General features: G+C 46.7%; 1 protein-coding gene across 2 annotated transcripts in view; it reads left to right on the forward strand.

The window, feature by feature from the left end:
* TRAF7 (TNF receptor associated factor 7) overlaps positions 1 to 22817 on the forward strand; it is a 52156-nt gene that overhangs the window by 24973 nt on the left and 4366 nt on the right. For both annotated transcript variants that reach the window (XM_088464775.1, XM_088464776.1), the window contains exons 7-19: positions 4231 to 4264; positions 10578 to 10761; positions 13122 to 13256; positions 14723 to 14940; positions 16367 to 16440; positions 16523 to 16571; positions 16682 to 16809; positions 16905 to 16987; positions 18186 to 18225; positions 18343 to 18459; positions 19043 to 19165; positions 19329 to 19448; positions 21891 to 22022. In XM_088464775.1, the coding sequence (XP_088320901.1) occupies positions 4231 to 4264; positions 10578 to 10761; positions 13122 to 13256; positions 14723 to 14940; positions 16367 to 16440; positions 16523 to 16571; positions 16682 to 16809; positions 16905 to 16987; positions 18186 to 18225; positions 18343 to 18459; positions 19043 to 19165; positions 19329 to 19448; positions 21891 to 22022 (1437 nt within the window). The remainder of the gene's footprint in view (positions 1 to 4230; positions 4265 to 10577; positions 10762 to 13121; positions 13257 to 14722; positions 14941 to 16366; positions 16441 to 16522; positions 16572 to 16681; positions 16810 to 16904; positions 16988 to 18185; positions 18226 to 18342; positions 18460 to 19042; positions 19166 to 19328; positions 19449 to 21890; positions 22023 to 22817) is intronic.

Here is a 22817-nt window from a genome sequence, read left to right on the forward strand (position 1 = left end):
CACGGGACTTGGGTCACCTTCCAGCGTTCAGCCTTTCACGCTGCTTAAAACCAAACTGGCTTCATCCGTAGAGACTTCGCCTGGGTGTCTTTAGAGTTTAGCACATATTATGTTACACCCTGGCGAGCAAAGCTTATACTGCCAGGCTTCTACACACGCCAAGTGCTGCAATATAGGTAGTGATAGGTCACCAGTAATCCTGTACAGCTCTCTGGTCCTGGTACGGGTACATGCTGTGATCACACATTAGGCTCCAATGTATAGCAAGGAATATTTCTGAGGTCTGGGCTGTCTGGAGGAGTCCGATGTGAAGGTTTCCCCTTCGTATAGAGGAGATTTAGCAAACCTTCTAAAGAGGACAATCTGCCTTCTAGCTATCATTCTATAGATTGTACTAGGCAAATGATAGTTAGAATCTGATTGGTTGATTTGGGCAATACCCTTATCTTCAAATAGATCTCCCCCTGAAGGTGATAAAGGTACAGTCTCTCATGCCACCGACAGATATACAGATTTGTCCTCATACTGTTGCGCCAAGTTGCGGCAAATAGCTCTTCTTGGCGTGTCAGGTCCTGGGCGACTCTGCCGCGCCGGCGTCTTTCTCGCTCAAAATGTGAATAAATAAGACAGCTGGAAGCGACAAAACGACATCACTGGCTTGCACGGATCCATTTGATGTGTGACATTTGTACATCTGCGCACTTTGCATATGTTAGAAATAATTCCTGTGCGATTACAGCCGCAGTCCGGCGTATAGAGTACACTGTGCGTGGTGTTTCGCTGCTTCTGAGATGTGAGTAAGATGCATCATTTAAAGAAAAAGACAGTACGCTACTTCTCTCGGAGCGTCTCAGCTGCGCCATTCATCTAGACCAGGGGTCTTGTCCCTCCAGCTGCTGTGGAACTATGCATCCCAGCATGCACTGCCATAGTTTTAGCATGCTGTTATATCAAAAAGGTGGCAGTGCTTGCTGGGATGTGTAGTTCCACAGCAGCTGGAGGGCCAAGGTTGAAGACTCCTGGTCTAGACACTAGTTATATGAGGACACATATAATGGACAAGGATGAAATTCTTCTCTCTGTGTGGCTTTTAAATATATATATATATTTATTTGTGATGCTACTCGTACTACATGTGATAATGGTTGATGCATGTTTGCTACCTCGTTAATAGATCTACATATGGTTGGTACATGATATTCCCATCCCATTATTATCTTCTCCTGAACCATAGACCTGGTACAGACATGGCTAATCTCTGCAGACAGCTCCGAATGCTGATGGTTAGCGTTACACCTGTGTGGTATTGTCTCCAGTAACCTGCTGTCCCGCTAATGATGCACAGTGAGAATTAGCGTCCTGCTGACACACATTGCCTTGTGATATTGGACATCTCCTAAATGAAGTCTCAGCTGGGTATTACCATAAGCGTTCGGACACACACACTATGGCTTCCAGCCCACCGGTTACAGAGCAAAACCATTAGCACTTCAAATTCAGTTCTAGAATACTTAACTCCGTCAGCTGTACAGATGAGCCCTTCCACGGCTGGATCCATGTCAGTGGCCGTCTCCTTGCTCATATGCAAATGAGGGGGAGGAGACTGCTAGCAAATTGCTTAGTAGTCTAAAACGGAATGCCTGTAAGCAGCCTCCGCTCCCCCCAGGGTAGTGGCCATGTCCCACGAGGCTCGTACCTTGTAGTCGCCACTTGGAGCTGCGTCTGTGAAGGCAACTCCTGGTTTATTGACGGGGGCACCCATCCAGTCATTTCTTCATTCAATCTACCCCTATACAGGTGCCACCACACTCTGCATGTTGCCTTTTTAGCAGTGGCCTTTTTTCCAGCAGGGGGCAGTGAAGCGCACTCCTTGCAGCAGCCAATCCGGTGAGGTTAGTTCAAACGTGCCCGGGATAAAGTATTCAACTAATGCAGCACCTCATTGGACAGGAGGCGTGGCCAATCCACTCAGGTGATACATTACTTAAAGATCTTCCAATCACAGAATGCAATCACCAGCCATGAGGTTCCAGCTCTCCATCCAGTGACCCTTTCCAGTAATGGAGAAGGTACAGAGCCTGGGAACTGGCCTCTAGTGTAGCCTTTATTTAGGGTTGGCCAAACACGACCTCCATGTAGTTACCCGGTTTGTACAAGTTTTGAAGGTCAGTGGATATTTGAGAAATAATGCAATTGTTAGGTGGCTTGGCTCCTGGCAGCGTCTGTGTGTTGTTTGGCACCCGCAGTGCCATTTGGCTGGATATTGCTTCGTCCACCTGCAGCCACATTCCGGTTGTACATCAGCTTTCATTGGCTGATTTCTTGTGGGAAAGCTAGTTTATGTTCAGGAACTGTCAGACCCCCCCCCCCCTCATATCCAGAGGAAGTTGGAATGAGTTAGTTTCCAGGCAGATTAACTGCCAGGCTTCACTTCATCTGCTAATCATTACACTAATGGCTTGAAAGTCTCAGCCAGGCTCTGTTAGGGGTAACACTGTAGATTATGTAGGAGCTATACAATATGCCCTGTGCACCCAGTCTAGTGATGACTGTATATATTACATGGGAGAACGTGCAGTAATACTGTCCAAGGGACCGTCTCCCGTTCTCCCGTGTTGAGACTTTTAGTTAAGCCCCCATCTTCCTCTCATTGACCATCAGAGCCCGACAGGCTGAATATCTCAATCTGTTTCCGCACGCAGAAGGAGAAATTGCTACTCTAATGTCTTTCCACAAAGAGTTAAGCGTTTGACACTGGAGTGCGGTTTCTCTGGTAGAGGAAGGAGCAGATTGTCACTGTACAGGAGAGTGAGGTCAGTCCGGAAGCCCAGCACTATGGCTGGCTGAGCCATGGAAAGTGCTGCAGCAGGAAGCTTTCAGGTTCTGGCCAGGGTTTGCGTAAGAGCCGGCACCCAGCAGCTGCTCTGCTCAGGAAGGGGCAGGGAGTCTGCCTTATCTCAGTGCTCCGGGGACATACAGGCTTTTCTGGCCAGCAGCAGCCTCTGACTCGCTGGATCCAGATCTGTCAGGTCCTGGATACACAGCTCTGACCAACTTGCGTGTCCGCTATAGAGATTACAGAGACACCAGCGTTTCGCAACAAGCCTCCGTACTCGCAGAAGGGAGAACAGTAAGAGGAACCAAAAGTGACATCATTGTTATAGTAACAGATAGATATATAGAAAAAAGTTTTATAGAAAATTTTTTTTTTTCCGTTGTTGCATAAAAAAATGTTGAGTATACAGCGACTGAATACAGTATTAAATACATGTTATACATAGCCGTGCCATATAAGAAACCGGGGTGCAGATTTGCAGCTAATACACAGAAGACAGGGTACCCAGATCACAAGTATTATAAGAGGTTGGTACAAGTGGGGACTAGGTAACGTAGAGGGGGAATGATGTTCTAGAAACCCAGCAGGGATATCGGCATGTGACAGAACCTCCAGTGCGGTCCCTTTTGTAGAGGGTGGAAGGATGTGGCTAATTCATTTCCACCATTCAGGTTAGCTGGTAGTAGTTATGTCTTTCGAGATTTCGTATGCCCAATATCGCCCACACCGGGGCTAAGGTCAGGTGGTTAATTTAGGGAATCTCCAAACCTGGATCCAGCAGTGTTTAAGTTTTGGATCTCTCTAGAGACAGTGGAAAGGCCGGCCCTTTGTACAGTATGCCTATCGCATCAGATGGGTTCGCTCTGTAACTCAGCAGGTATATTTTGGAGCAGGTTAAACGTCCCATCACATTCCATCAGGCTGGTGAGTGCCCCTTGCACAGCCCTGCGGGGGGCTCTCGGGGGAAGGAGGGGGGGGGGGGGGCAGCAGCAGTGCCAGGCGGCCACCTGGTCCTCTGTCCAATTATTGTTCAATGTTTTTGAAGCCAGGACCTCAGTGACCATTTGTTACAGTGCCCTAACTCTGTGCCCCGTGGTGCCAGTGTCCCCCAATGGGCTTTGAGAACAATAAGGTTCTTTTTTTAACTATTTCAAAAATATTAACGTATGCTAAAGGTTTTGCTGCTGTGTAATAGAAAGTGAATAGGTTATTTCCGTTCCACACCCCATCACCACCCAAAAAAAGAAATACACATAAAGGGTTATGGTGAAAGGCTTCTCACACTAATGTCGCTAATCAGATGGTATAGGGAACCTATGTGACCAACCGTGCAGGACGATCTGCCTGTCTGTGTGTTACTGAGTGCCTGGCTGACTCTTCTCTCTTCTCCACAGCACACGTTCTGCAGGAGGTGCGCCCTGACGTCTGGTAGGTGGTAGCTTATACTCCTTTCCTTCTGTACTATTAGGTCCTACGTTGACGGGTCCGGTGGTCCCGGGTAAAACAAATCAGATAGAACCCCCCCCCACATCGCCCACGTCTCTCTTCCTGCCAAATGATCCCATTTTTTAGATCTGTACACAGTTTGCCTTTCTCCCATGTTATACACTGAGATGCCAGAAGTCATGGGATAGGTGCCTAGTATCGTGTAGGAGCCCCTCTAGCCCGGCGAAGTGCAGCAACTCCATGTGGCATTGATTTCACAAGTGGACGGAAGACCTCTGGAGAGATGGTGACCCGTGCCGTCTGGCTAGCTTCTCACAGAGCCTTGATATTTGTAGGTGCAGGATCTTGGGGGCGAATGGACCTGCACTGACCAGCGGGATATGCGTCTGGCACCTACTGCGCTGAATGTCGATGTGATTTGTGCCAGAGTCGCTTGTCTGTTATCACTGACTGTTCTGGCCAGACGCCGCTGGTCACGATCATTAAGCACCCGTGGTCGGCCACTGCGCTGTCCCCGGTGGGTGGTAATGCCTTTCATGAGGTATTCCCAGTACACACGTGATACTGTAGATCAGTGATGCCCAACTTCGGTCCTCAAGGCACACTAACAGTCCTAGTTTTAGTGATAGCCATGCTTGAGCACAGATGGTTAAATAAAAATAACTGAGGTACTAATTAAGTCACCTGTGCTCCAGTATGGCTATCCTTAAAACCTGGACTGTTAGTGTGCCTTGAGGACGGTGGTTTGGAACCCCTGCTGTAGATCGTGGAATGCTGAATGTCCGCACAACTTCGAAAATGGAATGTCCCATTCGTCTGGCACCCACTACCGTGCCCCGTTCCAACTCCGATAATTCGCATCGCCTTACCATGAGCAGCCTAGCCGGTGTTCTGACTCACGAGATGTCAGATTACAAGTGTTGCAGGTCTGGGCATTTCCAAGATGCCACCTACCATTACTTTTTACATACTGTTATCTCATGTCTTTTGGCACTTCAGTGTATCTAATGCTGTAATATAGATATAGTCTGCTCGGGCCATAAAGCCCACCCCATTCTTTCCTTTAGGTCTCAAACAAAGTTAAAACAGTTATTGGAACCTTACTGTAGTTTGGGAAAATAAGCATTGGGTGTTAAAGATGGTAAAAGTGGGGACTGTCCTTAGAAAATCGGGAAACACATCAAGGAGCCGTATTGTTTGGCCATTTGACATTGGTAGGTGCGAGTTCACACAACGGAGACGCCATCTGTGTTTCCGGATGTGTTTTATCTCTATGCTGCACAGTCTGTGTCTCGGGCTACACCTCGGTGCCTTGTACGGATCACCTGGGAGAGCATGTCATCACACATACACATAGCGAAAATCCTCGGTGCCTTGTGCGCATCACGTGGGAGAGCACGTCATCACCACACACACACAGCAAAAATCCTCGGTGCCTTGTGCGGATCACGTGGGAGAGAGCGTCATCACACACACACACACACACACACACACACACACAGCAAAAATCCTCGGTGCCTTGTGCGGATCACGTGGGAGAGCACGTCATAACTACACACACAGCAATAATCCTCAGTGCCTTGTGCGGATCACCTGGGAGAGCACGTCATCACACACACATAGCAATAATCCTCGGTGCCTTGTGCGGATCACCTGGGAGAGGACGTCATCACACATACACGTAGCAAAAATCCTCGGTGCCTTGTGCGGATCACGTGGGAGAGAGCGTCATTACACACACATAGCAATAATCCTCGGTGCCTTGTACGGATCACCTGGGAGAGCACGTCATCACACACACATAGCAATAATCCTCGGTGCCTTGTACGGATCACCTGGGAGAGCACATCATCACACACACACAGCAATAATCCTCGGTGCCTTGTGCGGATCACCTGGGAGAGGACGTCATCACACATACACGTAGCAAAAATCCTCGGTGCCTTGTGCGGATCACGTGGGAGAGAGCGTCATCACACACACATAGCAATAATCCTCGGTGCCTTGTGCGGATCACCTGGGAGAGCACGTCATCACACACACATAGCAATAATCCTCGGTGCCTTGTACGGATCACCTGGGAGAGCATGTCATCACCACACACACACAGCAATAATCCTCGGTGCCTTGTGCGGATCACCTGGGAGAGGACGTCATCACACATACACATAGCAAAAATCCTCGATGCCTTGTACGGATCACCTGGGAGAGCACGTCATCACCACACACACAGCAATAATCCTCGGTGCCTTGTGCGGATCACCAGGGAGAGCACGTCATCACACACACAGCAATAATCCTCGGTGCCTTGTGCGGATCACCTGGGAGAGGACGTCATCACACATAGCAAAAATCCTCGGTGCCTTGTACGGATCACCTGGGAGAGCACGTCATCACCACACACACAGCAATAATCCTCGGTGCCTTGTGCGGATCACCTGGGAGAGCACGTCATCACACATAGCAATAATCCTCGGTGCCTTGTGAGGATCACCTCATCACACACACACACGGTGCCTTGGGAGAGCACATCATCACACACACACACATCAATAATCCTCGGTGCCTTGTACGGATCACCTGGGAGATCACGTCATCACTCTTTGCATTTCCATTACATGTATTGCAATAACCGCCCTTCATCGCTGATTTGTGCCCACGCACATCTAATACATTACTGTAAGGCAGGGGTGGGGAACCTTTTTTCTGCCGAGGGCCAATTTGATCTATATAACATTATTTACGGGCCAGAGGCAGGCCACGCCCCCTCCGTGTGATGTCACATAGGGGTGGGGCCACAATCGCCTGTGATTATAGCAATACCTGGAGCATCCTGAGGATGCTCCGGGGAGCTGTAAGAGTAGCAGTGTGACCATCCGAAGCGTCCTAAGGACACCACAGGCAGCACTGCTGTATAGATTCTGGCTGCAGGGTGTCATTCTAGGCACCCTGCTAGCCAGATAAGGCTAGCAGAAAAAAAGCTCAGAGGACCAGACCAAACGATTCCGGGGGCCTTATACACCCCCAGGGCCTGAGGTTCCCCATCCCTGCTATAAGGGGACATATTGTATTCTGTACAGTAGTAATTTCCAACTTATTTCACTTGGGGCCTGATTCAGGAAGGATCGCAACTGCGATTATGCACCCAATCGGCCGATTATTGCGTTCTGTACATGCCTCGCAGTGACTACGCAGATCCATCACAGAGTGATTGACAGGAAGTGCCGTTTGTGGGAGGTGACAGGGGGGGGTGGTCGGCGAAACGCAGGAATTCCTGTGCATTTGATTGCATAAATTATCCACTGTGATGCCCTTTCACTGCGCGCGCTGAGGTTAGCAATTCCTGAGTAAGGTCAGAGTTTGTACAAGTGTGCGCGAGGCTGCGATGGTACTCCATGTTACAGATGGTTTTGCAGTCTTGCTAAAAATTGCGGATGTGTGTAAGGTAAGGTGGGTGACCTTATGTTGTGCTGCGACGGCATAGCGATCGCATTGGATTAGTATATCATCGCAGTGAGACTGCGTGCGTAATCGCAGCCGCGATCCATACTGAATCAGGTCCTTAGTCCTCTGTCGCTGGATCATAGTGATCACGACTACTAGGATATATATATACATCACTAATGATCATGACTACTAGGAGATACTGTGTATGTGTGTGTATATATATATATATATATATATATATATATATATATATATATATATATATATACATACACATAGTCCAAGGTGCGGCACTCTTGTTATAAATAATTCATACACATCAGGTCATCAGGATGTAACGTTTCGGTTTATCACCGTCTTCAGAACGTGTTCTGAAGACGGTGATAAACCGAAACGTTACATCCTGATGACCTGATGTGTATGAATTATTTATAACAAGAGTGCCGCACCTTGGACTATGTATTTGATTTTTATGTGATGGCACCTTGTGGAGTACAACTATCTTTGAATGGAGTGCCGGACCTCATATATATATATATATATATATATATATATATATATATATAATTTGTATGTAGATCACTAATGATCATCACTACTTGGATACATATACATCACTATTGATCACCGCTGCTAGGATATATAGATATAGTATATGTAGATCACTAGTAGGGTATATATACAGTGCATCCAGAAAGTATTCACAGCGCTTGACTTTTTCCACATTTTGTTATGTTACAGCCTTATTCCAAAATGGAATAAATTCATTTTTGGCCTCAGAATTCTACACACAATACCCCATAATGACAACGTGTAAAATGTTTTTTTGTAAATTTAATTAAACAAAAAAACAACTAAGAAGTCACATGTACATAAGTATTCACAGCCTTTGCTCAATACTTTGTTGATGCACCTTTAGCAGCAATTACAGCCTCAAGTCTTTTTGAATATGATGCCACAAGCTTGGCACACCTATCTTTGGCCAGTTTCACCCATTCCTCTTTGCAGCACCTCTCAAGCTCCATCAGGTTGGATGGGAAGCGTCGATGCACAGCCATTTTCAGATCTCTCCAGAGATGTTCAATCGGATTCAAGTCTGGGCTCTGGCTGGGCCACTCAAGGACATTCACAGAGTTGTCCTGAAGCCACTCCTTTGATATCTTGGCTGTGTGCTTAGGGTCGTTGTCCTGCTGAAAGATGAACAGTCGCCCCAGTCTGAGGTAAAGAGCGCTCTGGAGCAGGTTTTCATCCAGGATGTCTGTACATTGCTGTATTCATCTTTCCCTCTAACCTGACTAGTCTCCCAGTTCCTGCTGCTGAAAAACATCCCCACAGCATGATGCTGCCACCACCATGCTTCACTGTAGGGATGGTATTAGCCTGGTTTCCTCCAAACATTATGCCTGGCATTCATGCCAAAGAGTTCAAACCTTTGTCTCTCATGGTCTGAGAGTCCTTTAGGTGCATTTTGGCAAACTCCAGGCGGGCTGCCATGTGCTTTTTACTAAGGAGTGGCTTCCGTCTGGCCACTCTAACATACAGGCCTGATTGGTGGATTGCTGCAGAGATGGTTGTCCTTCTGGAAGGTTCTCCTCTCTCCACAGAGGAATGCTAAAGCTCTGACAGAGTGACCATCGGGTTCTTGGTCACTTCCCTTCTTCCCCGATCGCTCAGTTTAGATGGCCGGCCAACTCTAGGAAGAGTCCTGGTGATCCGAACTTCTTCCATTTACGGACGATGGAGACCACTGTGCTCATTGGGACCTTCAAAGCAGCAGGTATATTTCTGTACCCTTCCCCAGATTTGTGCCTCGAGACAATCCTGTCTTGGAGGTCTACAGACAATTCCTTGGACTTCATGCTTGGTTTGTGCTCTGACATGCACTGTCAAGTGTGGGACCTTATATAGACAGGTGTATGCCTTTCAAAATCATGTCCAATCAACTGAATTTACTACAGGTGGACTCCAACTAAGCTGTAGGAACATCTCAAGGATGATCAGTGGAAACAGGATGCACCTGAGCTCAATTTTGAGCTTCATGGCAAAGGCTGTGAATACTTATGTACATGTGATTTCTTAGTTTTTTTTTTTTTTTTTTTCTGTTTGTTTTATTAAATTTGCAAAAATCTCAAAAAAACTTCTTACACGTTGTCATTATGGGATATTGTGTGTAGAATTTTAAAGACAAAAATGAATTAATTCCATTTTGGAATAAGACTGTAACGTAACATAAAATGTGGAAAAAGTGAAGTGTTGTGAATACTTTCCGGATGCACTGTAGATCACTAGTGATGGTCACTACTAGGATACATGTACATCACTAGTGATTATCTCTATTAGGAGATATATATATCTCACTAGTCATTATCGCTACTTGGATGGATAGATAGATATATCTATCTATCTCTATCACTAGTGATGGTCACTACTAGGATATATATAGATCACTAGTCATTATTGCTACGTGTGTGTGTGTGTATATATATATATATATATATATCTCTCCTAGTAGCGATGATCACCAGTGATGGATAGATATAGATCATTAGTGGTCACCGCTACTAGGATAGAATATATATATATATATATATATATATATATATATATATATATCTATCTCTCTCTCTCTCTCTCTCTCTCTCTCTCTCTCTCATGATCATCACTGGTAGGGTATATATAGATCACTAGTGATTATCAGTACTAGGATATATATAGATCACTGGTGATCATCACATAGTTTCATGTATTTGTTGTAGTTTTGTTTTGCATATTAGAATTCTTTTGAGCTTTGTATCTGCTTTATGTATATTTGACCACAAATCCTGTGCGTTTCCTTTCCTCATGCCAGAAAAGTGCCCGGTGGATAATGCCAAACTGACGGTGGTGGTGAACAACATCGCCGTTGCAGAACAGATAGGAGAACTGTTCATTCATTGTAAATACGGTTGCCGGCCCTGCGCCAATGGCAAACCGCCAACGTACGAAGTGGATCCCCACGGCTGCCCCTTCACCATTAAATTAAGTGCCAGAAAGTAAGTCTCTCACAAGCCGAGTGGTTTCCTCTTTGTGTGGCAGGACTGTACTGCCAGCCTAATGATGCCAGCGTGCGTGCTCCTAATGTTTCTTGTAAAGAGGTTTGCATACTCAGGCCTTGTTCACATCAAACTGGAATAGATCTAAATATATAGATTAATGTGGTTTTTGGTAGAGCTGTATTCACCAAAAATACTACAAAAGGGTTGACTGTATTTCTGCCAATGATAAAGTGTCAGTGTTTACCAAATATTCAGTTTCCGTATTCTGTGGCCACACCCAATCACCTAGCAGTGCACCGGGGAGAGCCTACTCTGAAGACCCTAAAATGATCATTGAGCTATCCCAGTCCTTGGGGGTGATGCTTTTTAGCCGCAAGCTCCGCTTAATGGCAATTATTCTCTGCTTGGTCCTTTTTAAAGGCTGTGACACACCCTGCAAAGGCGGCGGCACTCGCGGGAAATTGAATGGGCCCCCTTCTGGCTGTCCATGAGTAATTTGGCTCTGACACATATAACCTGCATTGCTTAGAAAATGCTCCACAGTGGAGTCCACAACCTCAGTGAAAACACCCACATATGAGGATTACGGCGTACAAACGTTTTCACTATACTCGCTTTCGTCTATACCACTGGCGTCCAAACTATGCCCTCTGCTCCAGTGCGGCAATCTGACTGAACCACAGTTTGGAGTCTTCGCTCCGCCGATACGCCCTTGCACCCTCAACCGCTGCGCGTGAGCATCTGCGCTCGCCCTGCTCAAGAGAAATGCAGAGCTGAGGCAACACCCCAGATGTAACCAGCAGCCTGCCCAGGTATCCCACCCCTAGGCTATCCCCCCGACCCAGCCCGGGGTCTCCAGCAAAGCAGCAGCGTCAGACATAGGGCAAATAAGCTCCAGAGGCTGCTTCTGAGGAGAATAGGGACTATGCCATGAGGTGCATAGGGATCTTGCTACTCTCTGTGGTAGAACAGGCACTGGGGACTTTTTTTCCACGCCAAGTTCCATTTACAGTCTCAGTCGCACACAGATATACAAGTGTCACCTATCACATTAACCAGCACAGTCTCCTGGTGCGTCCTAGTGACATCGCTCTGTGACTTTAACGCATTTTCAGCAGAAAAAGACGCCCGGCGCCAGCAGAGTTGCACCCGACCTGGCGGCTCACTCGCGTCAGGGATATGTCGCTGCGTGGCGTCTTGAAGCTAAATGAGCAAGGACACACCTGTATCTTAGTAGAGGGAGAGATAACATAACCGGAAGGGTAATACAGAATCTAGACCAGGGACTCTCCCCTGCAAATTCAATAGTCCATTAGTCTCACTAATACAGCATCTCAAAATGATTACAAATAGGATTATTTTAAGATATATAATAAATTTATTTAAGAGTGTGAGAACAATAATTGTATCCCTTACCCCTACCCCATCCAATTTCCTTTCCTTAATACAGTGCTCCAAGAAGGAAAGTTTGGACGCCCCTGGTTTATACTCGCGACGGGCAGAAATGAGAGCAAGCTGCGCTCATGAGCCGCTCGGTATAGGCCATTGTTGCAGCACTGCGGATCTGCCGTCGCAGAATTTCTTTACCAGGAAGAAATACTCCGTTTGATTTCATTTCTGTACCGTCGACTACTGGACAGAACTTTAATTCAAATCCTAAATATATGTTTCCTTGTTCCTGTAGTCCAAAACCACATTGTTGTATATTACGGGCTTGTGTTAATAGGTCTCCAACTTGGCCCAATGACCTAAAATGGTGATCAGGCTTTTGGTGGGGACTGTGGGCTCGATTCAGAGGTGGACGCCGTACGGTTCATGCTGCGTCTTCGATCGCAGTGGATCTGAGAATTTCTGCCGATGCAGCAGGAGCCATCTTTTGTAAAATGGCGCACACTGCCGGGCTTCTCTGATATGCTGCCTGCGTTGGAAGATACCGCGACCAACGGGCTGTCTATCGAACATATGGGCAACCCTAAAGTTGCTCAGATTGTCCATCACAACTAAGCTGCCGGTGATAGCAAATTTGCATCAGAAGACGGTCGCTGGGCTCAGCCCCCCCCAAAAAAAGTGTCGTCATGCCTCAGTTTTTAAAAATGTGCCCCGTTACAGTCCCCAAATGCCAGCCGGCCTGTCAATCAAGCAGCGGGTAACACCACACTGGGACCGGAGCCACGACACGTGCGCTGTGGTTCCGGTGAGTGCGCCAAATCAGGGCAGCGTCCGGGTCTGAATCAGGCCTAGTAGCTTTGATGTGTCTGATAACTATCCAATTCCACTTCTGAGAATATGAGTTGATCGTCCATCCGATCTTACACTTCAGTCCTTCTTAACCTTTTCTCCTTTCCGTTCCGTCACAGGGACCATGAAGGCAGCTGTGATTATCGACCGGTACGTTGTCCTAATAATCCAAACTGTCCCCCGCTACTGAAAATGAACCTGGAAGCCCACCTCAAAGAGTGTGAACACATAAAGTGCCCTCATTCAAAATATGGGTAGGTAATAAAAATTCTAAACTTCCCATGTGATTTTTCTTATTCTTCCTGCCCCCTTGGATCTATAACAGATAAAATTTAATTATTTTTTCCATCTCAAAGGGAACCACAGATAGAACAAAAGGGTGAAATAATAAAGCACAGCATGTCAGTTAGGCTTGTTGTAATTGCATTGGCCGTGACCCCGTGTACAGACTTTCATATCTGCAGATTTTATAAAGCACGTACACTGATTCCATTACCTAGCACACTTCAGACTTCTCATGCAGCGTTAATAATACACATTTTTTTTATATCGGATAGAGGGCCTGATTCAGACTCTGTCGCAAGCGCTGAGCGTTCGCAACCGGTTCGATGGTGGCCCAGAGCGCATGCGCACGACGGAGCCGGCTTCATCATGCGCATGCACGAGACCCGGATAGCGACGGGCAATCCGTCGCTCCGGGTCTTGCACCAAAGGGGGCGTGCTGTCGATGTTGAGTGACAGCACGCCCCCTTTTGGTGGGTGGGCGGGCGGGCCGGGGGGGGGGGGGGTTGCTGCCCAGACGGAGGCGTTCCCATGAGAAAGCCAGTGATGTCAGTTGGAGAGCTTCCGGCTCTATTAGAGCCAGAAGCTCTCTGGGGCTTGCGGCCACGAGACCTTACCACAAGGGTCTCGTCGAAAGCCTGATGGTCGCGATGGTCAAGACCATCGCGCCCATCAACCTGCCCGCACACAATAGCTGTGGGTGATCACCCACAGCTATGCGAGCGGCCAGGAGGTCGCACAAAAAAAAAAAAAACGCCCAGATTCAGAGCGAGCGCTCTTTCAGAGCGTCCGGCTCTGAATCAGGGCCAGAGTCCTGGAGAACTGCAGCAGTTTAACCAGGACGATTCATAGTATCTGTTTCCTGCATCACTAAAGATTAGTGGGGCTGCTGAAAATTGAGCAGGAATTTATGAACCCCTACTAATATGGGCCGGGGGATGGGATAGCTATTTAATTTCGCCACTGAAAGCAAAACAAAGGTTGTAATTAAGGGAGTTTCCCAAAATCTGATGTCGGGCAGGAATATGAAGCGATGTTTCTGCTGTGTATGTTGCCATGTGCCAGGGTCACAAAACGGAATGGGGAGGCGACATGAAATTAACGTCTGTTCAATAGAACAAAGTAAAAGCTCTTTGCCTCCCCACCAAAAAAAAGTGTACGAAGTGTGTGGGTTACTCCCCGTGATCCAGAAGCTAATTTGAGAGCAGTTTTTGGATAATTATTACCTGGTTTTTTTGTTGAAGATTGGAATGCTGGTTGTTCGTGGAGACGAGTATGATCATTGTTTAAACATATAATGATTAAATAGAGTTAAGCTATTGCTTGGGCTTGCTGTTATGTGGTGCATTTATATCTAGCACAATTCCTGGCAGTGATATACTCCGAGGCCGACCTAGAGATAATGGTTGTATCACCCCCTCCTTCCTTTGACACCCAGGTGCACGTTCATAGGGAACCAGGACACCTATGAGACTCACCTAGAGACCTGCAAGTTCGAGGGTCTGAAGGAGTTCCTCCAGCAGACGGACGACCGCTTCCATGAAATGCAGGTGGCCATGACGCAGAAGGACCAGGAGATCGCTTTCCTACGCTCCATGTTGGGGAAACTCTCTGAGAAGATCGACCAGCTGGAGAAGAACCTGGAGCTGAAGTTTGGTAGGACATGGACTTTTGGCCTCCTCCAAGCACTACGTTTTGTGGAGCTGACACCATGAAAGGTGGATTAGAGAATCCACCTTTCATGGTGTCAGCTCAACAGAACGCAGTGCTTGGAGGAGGCCAAAAGATTTCTGCATAGGTCCATAAGCCAGCTCTGTATATTCCTCTCACTTTCCCTGGTAGTCATCCCCCTCTTTCCAGTCACTGCTAGCCACTACATGTAGACCAGGGCTACTGAAAGATAATGTACTAGTCCAATGTAGGCAATAGTTTGAGTCACCAAACTGGACGGCCAGGAGCCGAGCAGCCTTAACGTGTATCAGACAGGTGCTTGTAAGTGCTGACTCCCGATAGACCCACACCCAAAAATTCTCCGCAGTTTAGATCAGATTTGTGTGGGCATTGCCAACGTACCATGATTTTTCTTAGAATGGCTGGCATTTACTTTTTAACAATTAACTTAATCATTGATTTCATACTAACATTTCAACACTCTCAGTATGTCATGTACTGTAGCGTAAAGCCTGAGTAGTCTGTGAATGAGCCAAATGTCCTGTAGCATTTTCGCGTTTAATCCATACACAGTATCATGTAGATTAGCCCAGCTCATTGTCCCCGAAGGCCTGGATCTATAAGTAGCGGGAAGGGAACTTGTTACATAGACAAGTGGTTTGTTTGGTTGTTTCCATGGGGGAAACTTATCAAAACCTTCTAACGAGGGCAGAAGTCGCCTTACAGCAAGCAATCAGCTTCTGCCTACCTTTTTATAGAATGTACTTGATAAATGCTACCTGATTGGTTACTGAGGGCAACTTGTCCACTTCTCCACTCTTTAGAAAGTTTGTTATATCTCCCCCAATGTCTGTTAGGCCAGGGGTTCCCAAACTCTGCCCTCAAGGCACCCAAGCAGTCCCAAGTTTTAAGGATATCCATGGTTGAGCACAGATGGTTAAACTGGATTGACTGAGGTACTAATTAAGTCACCTGTGCCTAAGCATGGATATCCTAAAATCTTAGAATGTTAAGGTGCCTTGGGGACCGAGTTTGGAAGCCCCTGTGTTAGGGATTCCTCTGTAGGGTGAGGTCAGAAGTAGACGGTGTTTGCTCATTGATGACGTGGCTGCCTAGATGGATCTAATAACCGCTGTAGGTGTTGCCTTTTGTTTCATTCCCTCTGCGTCCATTAGTTTTGCAGTTCTTGTGACTGTATTTCAGTAAGTTGTGTAATGTCTGAGGACTGAGAAGAGAAGTCTGATTTGTGGAACAGCCGTGCATTCCCTGCCTCTCTGATCTCTCCTGCTCAGCCATATCCACGCGTCCTCGGCTGTCATTTAGCTATGCTGCTTCCAGTAACCTAATCACGTCCATTTTATCACTATGGAGAATTCAGGTTGTTTAATTTCTCCTGATTTCCTCTTTACAGATGTCTTGGATGAGAACCAAAGCAAGCTGAGTGAGGACCTGATGGAGTTCCGGAGGGATGCATCAATGCTGAATGTAAGTCACGTAACCGTCCTGAACGCGGATCCCCGTCTGTCCCCCGCACTGCACCTCTCACTGTCTTTTCTCTCTTTACCAGGATGAGCTCTCCCATATCAATGCTCGGCTGAACATGGGGATTCTGGGCTGTAAGTGTCAAGTGTTTTAAGCAGTTAGTAAATGTTGCGGCAGTTGTCTGTGTATTCAGCCCTCTTGCTGCGTTACCACTGACGGCTTATTCTGTCCTCTTCTTCCACAGCCTATGACCCCCAGCAGATATTCAAATGCAAGGGAACCTTCGTGGGGCACCAAGGCCCCGTGTGGTGTCTGTGCGTCTATTCCATAGGAGACCTGCTGTTTAGCGGCTCCTCTGACAAAACCATAAAGGTGAGAGACCTCTTTCTCCAGAGATTTCCAGCATTGGCCCTTTAGTTTCTCCTCATCCCACCAGCACTGCACTTACACTGTCGTCCTTCTTCCAGGTGTGGGACACCTGCACAACCTACAAGTGCCAAAAGACCCTGGAGGGGCACGATGGCATCGTACTGGCCTTGTGTATACAAGGGTGAGGCATTAATACATTCCCTGAGCTTTGTACCGGAGTAGAGCAGCGTTTCTTCCCCCTAGCTAGTAAATAGGAGTTTCTGGCCGGCTGTGCACCATAGAACCGTTTCCTGCGTGTTCTGGGCGTGTAGTCGGGCGTATGCATTGTGGGTGCCAAATTCAGACTGATCTCCTGCATCTTGCCTGGGGTCGGCGGAAGTGCCGATGATGGTGATGACGGCCGCTTTCCTTATGTAGGCATATAGATTTGCATAGTCTGATTACAGTTCCAAATCAGACCCAAAGACCACAAGTATAAATGACCCCTTGCTGACTCTGCCAGGCGTAACATTGCCGATCCTGAGCGGGTTCCATAATATGAATGAGGGAGGGGATGTAACCATAGGCAACAATGATCCCTGAGTCTCTGTGTTCTTTACAAGGGCTGAGCTGGAGTCAGCGTGTCCTGACCACACCACTTATAAAGCAGATGTACAGGAGACTTTGTTGATCAGCTTTTCTTTTGCACAAAAGTATAACAGTAGTGATGGATAACTGGATAAACTCCACATAAGTAAATACAGATGAAAGTAGAAAGCCAGTGTTTAGCCAATGACCCTTTTTAAACTGAATGGATGTGTGTCTATAAAAACTCCATCATAAGTAGCTGGGTTAGAAATATCCGTAATTTATCCACGTTTTCTGCCATGCAGAGGAATAGTTAATAGCGATCATTGATAAACTCATTGCTGTTACCCGTTGGGGGTGATTAAATGATCTGTGTAGTTGGCTTTGCGGAAGCCAGAACCTGCGCTATAGGACACGTTTGCTGAGGCCAGAAAACAACACATCTTTGAAAAGACATTTATGCGTGTCCATTTTCCTATTGGTAGAAACACCGACTTGATTCATTTATTTACATGATAATGTTAAATATGCCTGTTACATACTTATATATACACGCAGCACCTGAACCATTTTTGTTCCTGAGTAGGGATGGCCGTCAACCATCGATGGTTTATGTGGAAACATCGGCAGCACCAGTCCCATGGCTGAGGTCTGCACATGCCCAGCACTCAGCCATCAATGGTTTCCTAGTAGTGGTTTAAAATAATCGACCATCGATGGTTCAGCCATCGATGGCCACCTCTATTTTTGAGTATTTCTTCCTGAGGTTCTGCCATATTGACCCCTCCTCACCTTCGTCTCCCCTTCCGCAGGAGCAAGTTGTACAGCGGCTCCGCAGACTGCACTATTATTGTGAGTATCGTTCGACACCCTGGATGAGTGCGTGGATGAGCGATGGGGGCGAGGATCAGAATGGCCACTCCCCAATCATACTACAAGCTTCTCTCTGACCCCAGCCTCTCTGTTTAGGTCTGGGACATCCAGGCACTACTGAAGGTGAACACTATTCGGGCGCACGACAACCCAGTCTGCACCTTAGTGTCCTCCCACAACATGCTCTTCAGTGGCTCCCTGAAAGCAATCAAGGTTTGTGCGTCCCTGCAGATGTATAATAGTTTAGATTACACACATTACTAACCGTTACCCATATTGGGGTAGACTGTCTTCATTCTAGCACCCTGCATCTTTCACCACCCGTGCAGTTTCTCTTTCTTGCCTGGGGGTGTCCCTCTCTGTTCTGGTGCTTCTAGCACACTCAGCTGATGTAGCAAACAGCTGAGATACAAAACAAAGTGTGCAAGATGCACCAGGGCATAGTGACGCCCAAGGCAGGAGAGAGGAACTGCAATGGCGGTGGTAGGTGCAGCGTGCGAGGATGAAAACTAGTAGATATTGGCTGCTTAGAGTTGATGAAAGAACATTGTCACATGTGGGTTGAATTATGTTTGCTCTTATCCACCACAATTATTAATTTAACATCTATTAATCCCCCCTCTGACCCTTTAAAAACAGAACATTTACCCAACAGTCATAAGACACGAGTGAAAAATAGTTAGCCTTTTTGGAATAGTATACAACAATCGTATGTGCTAGCGGACTTTATACCCCCATGTCAGGACATAAGTGGGTGTTCGGGGGTCACATCTGATTTTCCTATTTATCCATGCAGGTTTGGGACATAGTGGGCACGGATTTAAAACTGAAGAAGGAGCTGACAGGTCTTAACCATTGGGTGCGAGCGCTCGTGGCCTCACAGAATTACTTGTACAGTGGCTCCTACCAGACGATCAAGGTGAGAGATGGGGAAAAGAGATGGTAGAGCAGGTATAGGGACCCATCATCGTCAAGACCCAAGTTGGCAAGACGTAGAAAAGCGTGGCACAACCAAACAAAAAGGTAATTTGGTCAAATTAAGACATACCGTTTCTTAGTTAAGTCTTCTTGTTGCCATCCAGATATGGGACATCAGAACCTTGGAATGTGTCCATGTCCTGCAGACGTCAGGAGGAAGTGTGTACTCCATCGCAGTCACCAACCATCATATAGTGTGTGGAACGTATGAAAATCTCATCCATGTGAGTCCTAATCTCCCATTTCTAACCACGTCAGACCTGGTTACCTCCATAACTTTGATGATATTCCACTTTGTAGAGCTTTTCCTTCATCTCCCGTCTTCTGTAGCTTCACCTGAGAGGTGACACCGCTCACCAACAGTCAGGCAGGAAGAAAACCTGTACCCCAAAACGTTAGCATAAATAGTATCTCCTGCAATCAGGGCTAGTGATTTATCTCCCTGAATGACCACCTTCAGAAGTATTTAAGGGACCTCCCAATCCCGGTCTTCTGTTGCAAGGCTTTATTCTTATTAAAGCTTCATCTATTAGAGCAGGTGGTGGAGACTACCTTGTGGGGGTCTCAGATTATTACCTCACGCTCTACAGGGCAACCAGTCTATATGCTGGACATCTCTTTTAACTCTGGTACCAGCCCACCAGCGATATCTAGAAGTCCTGACTCAGTGGTTCAGGTCTCTTTTCCAACCATGCCCAATGCTAGAACAAGTCCTTTTTCTGTTTTACCAGTGTTAAGTATAGAGGGAAGATTCTGGGTACTGTCACTGATGTCCAAGCCTTGTACCCTCTCTGGGACTTGATAGTATTCCAGAGGTGCCTTGCAGTCAACAGTATGAAACCCTCAGCTTCAGTTCTATCTGGCTTCGGGATACCACGGGGATCTAAAGATAAGGTTCAAGGTGCCTCTTCAGATATGTCCTCGGTGGAGGAAGGGAAAGTAAGGGAGGATACAGAGCTCTTTAGCCTAAAGACATTGTTCATTTAGAGACCATAAAAAGCATGATAACCAGGAAAAACTAAAATGTTTAGAGAATATGTCAGGAAGTCTGAAGTATTTCCAGTCTACGAGATAATCCTCGAGATTGTTTAATAGCAATGCAGACCTCCCAATAAGGTGTTGGTATTCATCGATGAAGTTCAGGCATTTAACACAACATATTAAAGACTGGGAAGGTGCCCGTATGGTTGATGTGGAAATCGCCTGTTTAACTAAATATGCTGCTCTCCATTTGGGAGACTGTTCCAGTTGTACGGATGAGGCCCTCACTCATTCTTGGCTTTTACACTTCTTATAGCAGTGGCATATTGGGTCAGATCTCTACATTTATGGCCAGAACAGCTGGTGGTGAAGCATGATGTGGCTGGCAAAGTCCAGTATGAGAAGATAGCCGAGGTCCTTTCTGTGATCTATTCAGCCACATAATTTATCTGCCTCTCATCCGTGGCTGTATAGAGCCATTGAGGACCGTAGCAAGAATTTTGGTCAGACACCTCAGTTTGCTCTCTCCGATAAGCTACTGGTCTATGGACACCGGCTATAAAAGCAGGATTTACAGAGTACATGGTGGCCTCCAGGACCCGTTACAAAGTCATAGAGGTGGAGGTATTAAGCCACCTAAAGAGTATAGAAGTAACCAATCTGTACATTCTATAAAATGATAGGTAGAAGCTATGGGCAACCTCCCCACCTCTAACTTTTAGAAAGCTAGGTACATCTCCCCCTTATTCTCTCAATCTCCCAAAGGCAGTCCCCAAGCAGTCAATGCTTTGACAAAACCTTCAGTTTTCTTCGATAAGAGGGAAATACGGTGATCCTGGCAGCTATTATTCTGGCCCAGTGGGGGTCACTGGTGACAGGTCAGTTGGAGATACAACAACTTCTCACAACCTCATATGCTGGATCTTCTGAAGCCGAGATCTCTGTTGTCCAGGTTACAGAATGCCAACATTAGCAGCGCGGAGTCTAGAGAATCGGTAAACGCCGATCCCTCAGAATAGGAGAACCGTACCTAGTGATTCATTAGCGTTATAAGGGTGTATGCAACAGGTTCTGACTTTGGTGGAACCAGTGTGATTTTAGGCATTTATAGCTTCTAAATTTAAAGTAATTTTGTTTTAAGGTACAACCAGGTTGGTTTTGCCTTAAACAAATTGTCGCTTTTAAATTTAGCGGCTATGTCACCGAAATCACACCGGTTCCACCAAATGGGAACATGTTGTATATACTCCATAGTTTTGATCTTACCGGTGCTCTCTCCAAATGTTTCTTTAGTATTTCGCACATCTGGGTATGTGATCTTACCCATGCGACCAAGGGGGACGTTCCCTATTGGAGGCGGCAGTTTAGTGAGCAGAGTCACAGGGCAGACACAGGAGTTTAATCACACACCAGCATTTATATCATGGGCTTGGAACATCGCTGTGTTTGGTAGGAGAGTTCTGCTAGTTGTGGTTTTGTCTCAGTCCTCTTTGTTTTTTTTGCCAAATCTCTCAGGCGTTCTCCTAAAGGGCCATGAGGGAAACCATGAGATTTATACTGACAGAGAATATTTTGAAAGTGAATAAATAAATTTTACACCACAGTCTGTCTAGTTTATTGCCCTTTTTATATTTTAGTATTACAGATTTGCTTTAGTGACTATAATATGTTCTTACCTGTTCTAGGTCTGGGATATAGAATCTAAGGAGCAAGTCCGTACATTAACCGGCCACGTGGGGACAGTATATGCATTGGCCGTCATCTCCACGCCAGACCAAACCAAGGTTTTCAGTGCCTCTTACGACCGGTCCCTACGGGTAGGTTGCTGCTTGTTTTCCTACAGTCACTACATAACCATGAGTGTGGCTGCATCATCTGTAGCCAGCTGCACCGTACGACACATCCCATACAGTATACGGTCATTGGAGCCGCTCTGATTGCTGGCGGATAAGCGTATATATTCCTTTTTGTTTTACGTGTTAACGCGTCAAGAGCTGAACTCGCCAGGATGGATCTGTTTCTCAGTGCACTGATGCATTTAATCACAGTATACAGTTTTATTGTACTGGGCTCTGCTCCAAGTACGCCTGTAGCACAGGGGGAGCCCGGCCGTGGTGGCTGTCACTTATACGTCCTCAGTCCTTGATCGGCTCTTGCACTTAGGGCCTGATTCAGAGGTGAAAGTCGTGACTCGTCTTTTTTTTTTTTTTTCTATACAACATCGTCTGAGTTTTTATGCAAATGTCGCTATCGATTCTCAGTCTACGGAGACGCCCTTTGGCACGTACTAAGACCCACCATCGGTCGCAACATCAAAGATTGTACCTAGCCTAAGGTAGTTCCAATATCGCTATCTGAACATGGCTGCAAGAATCTGTGCAACTGTGTCTTTGGACGCAGTCGATGGCCGCAAAACACCCGCGTCAGACTAGCCACGCTGCTTCTTACCTCCCTGAAACGTCCACGTCAGGCTAGCCACGCCCCTTCTTACCTCCCTGAAACGTCCACGTCAGGCTAGCCACACCCCTTCTTACCTCCCTAAAACGCCAACGTCAGGCTAGCCATGCCCCTTCTTACCTCCCTGAAACACCCATAGAGTTTGCATCTCTCTG

Source organism: Taudactylus pleione, unplaced genomic scaffold, assembly GCF_031769625.1.
Source record: "Taudactylus pleione unplaced genomic scaffold, aTauple2 ptg000061l, whole genome shotgun sequence".
Lineage (NCBI taxonomy): Eukaryota > Metazoa > Chordata > Amphibia > Anura > Myobatrachidae > Taudactylus > Taudactylus pleione.